This window comes from Sinocyclocheilus grahami, unplaced genomic scaffold (assembly GCF_001515645.1).
Source record: "Sinocyclocheilus grahami isolate Dianchi unplaced genomic scaffold, SAMN03320097.WGS_v1.1 scaffold1390.1, whole genome shotgun sequence".
Classification (NCBI taxonomy): domain Eukaryota; kingdom Metazoa; phylum Chordata; class Actinopteri; order Cypriniformes; family Cyprinidae; genus Sinocyclocheilus; species Sinocyclocheilus grahami.
The window spans coordinates 109308-118135 of record NW_015506569.1 but is presented as its reverse complement, the minus strand read 5'-3'; the positions used below and the strand labels follow the sequence as shown (position 1 = coordinate 118135).

The 8828-nt window shown below is 47.9% G+C and overlaps 1 protein-coding gene across 1 annotated transcript; it reads left to right on the top strand.

The window, feature by feature from the left end:
* Window positions 1-1128: 1128 nt before the first annotated feature.
* Window positions 1129-8828, top strand: LOC107569879 (glutamate receptor ionotropic, NMDA 2B-like). The gene is made up of 9 exons (XM_016256047.1): window positions 1129-1162; window positions 1374-1545; window positions 2866-3019; window positions 3105-3230; window positions 3947-4176; window positions 4258-4418; window positions 4534-4721; window positions 5472-5710; window positions 5874-8828. Exons 2-9 carry the CDS (start codon window positions 1534-1536, stop codon window positions 7998-8000), a joined length of 3237 nt encoding a protein of 1078 aa, XP_016111533.1. The 5' UTR covers window positions 1129-1162; window positions 1374-1533; the 3' UTR covers window positions 8001-8828.

Below are 8828 nucleotides of genomic sequence, written 5' to 3'. Positions count from 1 at the left end.
ACACACCCACACACACACTCACACACTCACACACACACACACACATACACATACACATACAGTGTGTGTGTGTGTATGTGTTTTAGTTGTGATAGAGCAGCTCTCTCTCTCTCTCTCATGAGGATGGTTTCCATGGTAACACAGGGGAGGTGTTTGGAAGCTGCAGTGGTTGTGGTTGCCATAACAACACAATACATATGTCACACAATGAAACCATATAAACATTGACAAATATTGATAGACAGATGACAGCGATCATTCCAGGTTTTTATTTATCAGTTTGTTCTATATTAATATTAATTATTTTTTCTTTTCTTGTTTTTTTTCCCACTTATTAATTATTATATTTATGATTACTTTTATTCATCATTATTTTTATACTCATTTTTATACTTTTTATTCTTATTATTACCATTATGTCTTATTAGCTTTATTATTATTGTTATGATGATTTATTTTTATGGCAGTATTTTGCAGCAGTGTTTGATCAGTAAGCGTGTCTGTGGATGACAGGTATCTGATGAACGTGACGTTCGAGGGCCGGAATCTCTCCTTCAGTGAGGACGGCTATCAGATGCACCCCAAACTGGTGATCATCCTGCTGAACAAGGACAGGCAGTGGGACAGAGTAAGTGTGTTTGAGACGTGATTCTGTGTTCAGCCGCTCTGCTTTGGCTCTCCATGTGAACGACCAGCAGATGCTCGTGAGTTTGAGAATGTCTGTGTGTGCAGGTGGGTAAGTGGGAGAACGGCTCTCTGTCGATGAAGTTTCACGTGTGGCCACGGTTCGAGCTGTACTCTGGGACGGAGAGCCGTGAGGACGATCATCTGTCCATCGTGACGCTGGAGGAGGCTCCGTTCGTGACGGTGGAGGACGTGGATCCACTCAGCGGCACCTGCATGAGGAACACGGTTCCCTGCCGCAAGCAGCTCAAATCACTGTAAACACACACACACACACACACACACACACACTCACTCATTCTCTCTTGAAACGTGTTTTCAGCGATCACATCACCATACAGCATTTCCTCCTGCTATTAACATCATATTAACGTCATCGTTTCTGATGACCTCCGTCTGTGGTTTCACTGATCTGATCACTAACGCTTGATCTGTCCATGAGGAACACGGTTCCCTGCCGCAAGCAGCTCAAATCACTGTAAACACACACACACACACACACACACACACACACTCATTCTCTCTTGAAACGTGTTTTCAGCGATCACATCACCATACAGCATTTCCTCCTGCTATTAACATCATATTAACGTCATCGTTTCTGATGACCTCCGTCTGTGGTTTCACTGATCTGATCACTAACGCTTGATCTGTCAGGTCACTCACGTGTGTCTCTGTCTGTCTGTCAGGAATCAGACGGGGGATTCTGGCATCTACATCAAGCGCTGCTGTAAAGGCTTCTGTATCGACATCCTGAAGAAGATCGCCAAGTCTGTGAAGTTCACCTACGACCTTTATCTGGTCACCAACGGCAAACACGGCAAGAAGATCAACGGCACGTGGAACGGGATGGTGGGAGAGGTACAGCTCGTATCTTTTATAAATCAAGCCAGGAACTGCAATCATTGTCTGTGAGGGTTAGTGTGTGTTTGTGCTAGTCGATAGTGTTTATAATTAGCCGTTTAAAAAAAAACAATCAAAGTCTTAATAGAGCATGCAATGTCCTCATTTAGACAGCTGTGTGTGTGTCCTTATGCTAAAGAAATGCTCATGGTTTCAATCTACATTTCTCACACTGCCCTCCTATCATAAGACACACACACACACACACACACACTGTCGTGCCCCAGATTAGTCGTGTGAAGTGAAGTTCAGGTATTTAGAGCTAAAATTACCAACAGAGAGAGCGAGAGACAGAAAGACAGAGAGAGAGAGACAGTGTGATAACCCACTTACTGTTTGTTGTTGATCTAGAATCTCTCGTCTCATATCTGCTGTTCGCGTCTCCATATCTGTCCTCATGTCAACACGGTGCAGCTATGAATGCTGGGAATGAAGCTAACCTGCCTCTCCAAGCGTGCTTGAACTGTATTGATGTGCTATTTTTATAGTGGTCAAATGTAGAGGTGGCTGATAAACCACTAGAAATTTGACAACTGCTATCTCTCCTGTCTATCTGTCTGTCTGTCTGTCTCTCACCTGTCTGTCTGTATGTTTCTCACCCGTCTCTCTGTCTGTCTGTCTGTCTGTCTGTCTGTCTCTAACCTGTCTGTCTGTCTCTCTCCTGTCTGTCTGTCTGTCTGTGTATCTCACCCGTCTCTCTGTCTGTCTGTCTCTCACCTGTCTGTCTGTCTGTTTCTCACCCGTCTGTCTGTCCTCTCACCTGTCTGTCTGTATGTTTCTCACCCGTCTCTCTGTCTGTCTGTCTGTCTCTCACCCGTCTGTCTGTCTGTCTCTCACCTGTCTGTCTGTATGTTTCTCACCCGTCTCTCTGTCTGTCTCTCTCTCTCTCACCCGTCTGTCTGTCTGTCTCTCACCTGTCTGTCTGTATGTTTCTCACCCGTCTCTCTGTCTGTCTGTCTGTCTGTCTGTCTCTAACCTGTCTGTCTGTCTCTCTCCTGTCTGTCTGTCTGTCTGTGTATCTCACCCGTCTCTCTGTCTGTCTGTCTCTAACCTGTCTGTCTGTCTCTCACCTGTCTGTCTGTATGTTTCTCACCCGTCTCTCTGTCTGTCTGTCTGTCTGTCTCTAACCTGTCTGTCTGTCTCTCTCCTGTCTGTCTGTCTGTCTGTGTATCTCACCCGTCTCTCTGTCTGTCTCTCACCCGTCTGTCTGTCTGTCTCTAACCTGTCTGTCTGTCTCTCACCTGTCTGTCTGTCCATCTCTAACCTGTCTATCTGCAGGTGGTGCTGAAGAACGCTCACATGGCCGTCGGCTCGCTGACCATCAATGAGGAGAGGTCAGAGGTCATCGATTTCTCTGTGCCCTTCATAGAGACGGGCATCAGCGTCATGGTCTCACGGAGCAACGGCACCGTGTCTCCATCTGCGTTCCTCGGTGAGACGTTCTCCTTCTTCCGTCTATTCATCTCTGCTGTTCTGTATCTGCTGACGTGTGAAGTGTGTCTGTTCTCCGTCCATAGAGCCATTCAGCGCGGATGTCTGGATCATGATGTTCGTCATGCTGCTGCTGGTCTGTGCCATCGCCGTGTTCGTGTTCGAATACTTCAGTCCCGTGGGCTACAATCGCCGTCTCATCGACGGCAGAGGTACAGAACGAGTGCCACCACATCCGCACACATGAGCTCATCGGGGGAGCTTTGCTGACAAATACTGCAGCTATTTCCTGGGAATCATTCAGTATTTATTGTAATTTCCAGAACTTGAATGTCATGCAGTTCTTCTGTAGTTTTGCTCATGGTTCATGCCACACAGCCTGTCCATTAAGGATGAACAATTTGAGGAATAAGTCTATTTTTTCTGATAAAAATTGCATTCGGAAGCTCCTGTTTGCTGTTAAGTATTTAATTGAGTATTTAAAACTATAGATCCTTGGTGGCACAAAACACATTGGCTACAGTTTTACAAGTGATTCTCATTACAAATCTAGTGATATTGGTTGTCGGTGATTGCTTTTGAATGTTGTGTTCCCAAAAGTTATAAGAGGATTCTTGTGGAGCAGCATATTTTGCGAACCACTATAAAAACACTGTTGTCATGTTGGCATCAGTCTAATTTGACTCGGTTCTCCAAATGACAAATTAAACTGAACCAAAATATCATAGAGTTTGTTACATAAACAACAGAAGGTACAGGGAGTATATGGTGGGTTGCATTCAGTGTTGTTTTTCCCTGCTGACCTGGATCTCCAGCTACTAAACTTCTCCTTCACGCTTGTCACAAAAGACTCGCATGGCTCCTTCACTTCTCTCAGGTGATAAGCGAGAGTGATGGAGTCACTCATGTTGTGTTTCTGTGCTCTCAGAGGCCGGAGGTCCGTCGTTCACTGTTGGAAAGGCCATCTGGCTGCTCTGGGGTTTGGTCTTCAATAACTCAGTCCCAGTGCAGAACCCCAGAGGAACCACTAGCAAGATTATGGTGTCTGTCTGGGCCTTCTTTGCTGTGATTTTCTTGGCCAGCTATACTGCTAACCTGGCTGCATTTATGATTCAGGAAGAGTACGTGGACCAGGTGTCGGGCCTCAGCGACAAAAAGGTGCTTCAATAGAAAATACAACTGTACGTTTCTGGTCAGTCAGTCTATTCACTAACTCTTGTGCTGTTGGTTTGTCTTCAGTTTCAGAGACCCAATGACTTCTCCCCGCCGTTTCGCTTCGGGACGGTGCCGAATGGCAGCACCGAGAGAAATATCCGCAATAACTACAGAGAGATGCACTCCTACATGGTCAAATTCCACCAGCGCAATGTGAATGAAGCGCTGTACAGTTTAAAAACAGGGTGAGTGTGGGAAACCACCTGAGGCACTTCTCTGATCAGTCATTAATGAAAATATTATCTCTGTAGAAACAGAGACACTGCAGGTTCTGAGTGCGTGTCCTGTTTTAAATCACAGGAAGCTGGATGCCTTCATTTACGATGCCGCGGTCCTGAATTACATGGCGGGCAGAGATGAGGGCTGTAAGCTGGTCACCATCGGCTCCGGGAAAGTGTTTGCTTCCACCGGCTATGGCATCGCCATCCAGAAAGACTCGGGTTGGAAAAGACAGGTGGACCTTGCCATCCTGCAGCTCTTTGGAGATGGTACTGCTCATGTTGAGTCATTTACATCAGATAAACAATTATCTGCCGGCTTGTTCACTAGTAAAAAAAATAATCCATCAACCCTCAGTCATGCAGTGTAAATGCTGCACCCAATAAAAAATATGACTTTCAAATTTTAAGCAGAAATTATGATGTTTGCATTAGTAAGTCTTGTGAAATATTGCCCTGTGATCCAAGGAGCTCATCACAAAATTCATGATTGGCTGACTGTTGTTGCATTTTTGGAAATTGGACATGTTTGGATTTTGATGCGCTTTTGCTTCTTGGACTTGCATGGCTTGGTTGTGTATTTTTTAAGTTAAATGTTTTTGTTTTTGTCCTGTCCTTGCTCCCTGGGAGTCATTCCTATGTTCCCTGGTCCTATTTTACACAGATTCATATGGCAATTAATCAACACATGACAAAGGGGTCTAATGTTCCCCATTTTCGAGTAACTTAGAAACAATGCTTTAAACCTGGATATGCTCTGATCCCTTCCTGAGTGTTCAGTTAAATCATGATGTCTTATTTATTGATAGCCCTCATGTTTTCCCATTGTTCTTGGTGCTGAGTTTCTGCCTTGTTTTGATCAGTCTTCTTGTCTCACCAGTGAATCCTTTTCAAATTTGTCTGCCAGCAGCTTTGAATTACTGGAGCCTTTGTTACAAATACAAATCAAACTCATTGTTGTAACAGACCCAGTGTGTAGGAGCATTACATCACCCTTTATAATATGTGTGTGTGTCTCAGGTGATATGGAGGAGTTCGAGGCTCTCTGGCTCACCGGGATCTGCCACCATGAGAAGAATGAAGTGATGAGCAGTCAGCTGGACGTGGACAATATGGCCGGTGTGTTCTACATGCTGGGTGCTGCCATGGCTCTGTCGCTCATCACCTTCATCGCTGAACACGTCTTCTACTGGCACCTGCGCTTCTGCTTCATGGGCGTGTGTTCTGGGAAACCAGGGCTCACCTTCACCCTCAGCAGGGTAGTTCTCTCCCTAAAGCATGCACAGGCACTCCTCAGAAAAACACACGATTTATGCTAAACATTGGAGTAGTGCAAAATACAGTTTCAAGACGTTATTAAGCTAGAAATAACATGTTTACGGCATCTCTGAACACTGAAACTTTTCTCTCTTCCTCTCTCAGGAGATTTATAGCTGTATTCATGGAGTTGAAATCGAAGATAAGAGTTCATCACTGAATTCACCCTCTGCTACCATGAACAACACCCACTCAAATATTCTGCGTCTGCTGCGCACCGCCAAGAACATGGCATCTTTCTCCGGGGTCAATGGTTCCCCGCACAGTGCACTCGACTTCATCCGCCGAGAGTCCTCCGTGTATGACATCAGCGAGCACGGCCGCAGCCTGGCCGGACACTCAGACTGCAAGGCCCCCTACCTGCCCGACGACAACATGTTCAGTGACTACATCAGTGAGGTGGAGCGCACCTTTGGCAACCTGCACCTGAAGGACAGTAACCTGTACCAGGACCACTACCTGCACCGCCACGGAGGCTCAACCCTGGGGTTGATGGGCCCCAACCGGCCCCACAGCCTGGGCTCCAGCAGTTCTCTGGAGGGCGGCATGTTTGACTGTGACAGCCTGGGCGGCGGTGTGGCCCCCATCTTTAGCACACAGCCATGTTCTGCCCTGACCCACAGGAACATGAGCAAATTCGACCTGCTGCAGAGCCAGACTCCTCCGTCTGGGCCAGGCTTCAAGCAGGGACTGGCCGACCTGTATGGAAAATTCTCCTTCAAAGGCGGAGCATCAGGATATATCGCAGGGCATGACCGGTTTTGTGGCGGTGCAGATGATGGAAACATCCGTTCTGACGTGTCTGACATTTCCACTCATACTGTGACCTATGGCAATCTGGAGGGTAATGCTAAGAAACGCAAGCAGTATAGAGACAGCCTGAAGAAGCGGCCTGCATCGGCAAAGTCCCGCAGAGAACTTGATGAGATTGAGTTGGGTTACCGCCGCCGCCAGCACCATGGCCACCACCATCATCACCACGGGCACCGCTCGGCTTCACCTCCATCTGAGCGCAAAAGAGGTGGTGGGGTAAGCTCAACCTCATATCTGTTACAGGACAAGGAAAGCCTGAGGGATTTCTACCTAGACCAGTTCCGGCCCAAAGAAGGCATCCCGCAGTGGGAGCATGTGGATCTTACAGATGGTCCCAGTGGGGGAGGAGGAGGCAACTGCACCAGCCTGGTGTCTGTGGATGACTTCCTGAAGGGCAAACCCAAGAAGCCGGACAGCAAGAGTGGGAGCAGCGAGTGGGAATGTCGTAGTTGTCGTGCCAGCAGTGCGGGCAGCAAGCAGACGGCCCTGCATGGAGGTGGAGTTATGCACATGGGTAGGACGGGCTACGTTGGCAGTGGCTGTGTGGCATCGGGGGGTGGAGGAGGGGTTGGGAGCAGCCGCCCAAGTTCAGCCACTTGCATGCGGTGCGAAGCCTGCAAAAAGTCAGGCAACCTGTATGACATCAGCGAGGACAGTAACCACCTGTTGGAGCAAATGGGCGGCAGCAGGGGTCAGACGCCGGTGCAGCGCCGCAGGGCCTTCAGCGGGAAGCCGCTACGCCGGCAACATTCCTATGACACCTTTGTGGACCTGCAGAGAGAAGAGTTAGGCGGGATGGGCATGCCGCTGGGGTTCGGCGGCCCCGGGGCACTGCCGCCACCGCGCAGCGTGAGCCTCAAGGAGAGGGAGCGCTGCATAGACGCCTCTAGTCCCTTCGCACACATATTTGAGCGTCCGGGAGTTCCCGAGCAGGACACGGACCGTGACCCGCTGTTCTATGGAGCTGCCGAGATGGGCCCGGGATCACAATTCGGGTTGTTCCGAGCGGGGGAGAATGCACCCCATCGGCGCTCGGTGGGCGAGAGGGACCTGAGAGAAAGAGGACTCATGGAGGGGCCAGCTCACTCCTTATCCAAATCTCTCTATCCTGACCGAACCGACCACAACCCCTTCATCCCTACCTTTGGAGATGATCAGTGTCTGCTGCATGGTGCCAAATCCTACTACATCACCAAGCAGCAGCAGCACAGCGATTTGCTCAGCCCCATGGGCGTGACCTCCTTCCTGCCAGCATCGGCCACCTCAGGAGTCATGTCTAACTTGGCTTCGCACTTTCCTGTGGAGTTGTGCATGGGGAACCACCACACCAGCAAGCTCAGTCTCGGTCCACCTCGACCTTTCAACGGCAGCAACGGACACGTGTATGAGAAACTCTCTAGCATAGAGTCTGACGTGTGAGAAAGAGCAAGGAGCGTGGTGAAGAGCAGAAACATTCTGTTACCGCTCCACAGCCAGATTTTAGCAGAACACACAGAACTTGAGAGAACTGAAAATGTCATTTCCTGTGAAGTTTACGTTTACACCAATGGGCTCATCTCCACGAGCTGGTGAGAACAAGAGCACGTCCATCTGCCGAGTGTGTGCAAGAAGAAGAACAGGAGAGCAGATGGCCCGTTTCACCTCCATCCCTCGCCATCACACAAGAACAGCCCTGTCCTGTACTCTGGTCTTTTGTGAAGATACAATCATGAAAGCAAAATAAATGCTCATAGATTTTTTTTTGAAACAGGGTAATTACTGTACCTCAGAGATGTAGTGAAGACACTGCTGACTGGTAATCTATTGTTGAAATTGGGTTTCGTTTGTCTGTTGTTTTCCTGACCCTGCTCTAGAGGTCTTTACTGAGCGTTAGGGATATTTGAATGTGATGAATCCAGTCTCCGCATCAACCTAATGTATCCATGGCAACAGCCTCTCCCATGCTGTAGACTGCCGTGAAACACGCGTGCATTAGTGAAAGTGCACAAACCTCTGCTGAGTTTTATGCCGTCATTTATATTCAAGTCTCTACTGCCGTGATATTTCATATCTAACGAGAAATCTTGTTGATACGCCTTTGGTTACACTCATGTCATGTGACTCTTGCTTAGAAGGTGAAAAATGAGGGATAAAATGACAGTATTAACGCTTCTCTTTGTTTTGGTTGTAACTATATTTCTTTTTATATAAGCCATCAAGGTCTACCTTTAATATAGCTTTTTCAAGTATAACAAATAACCAAAATAA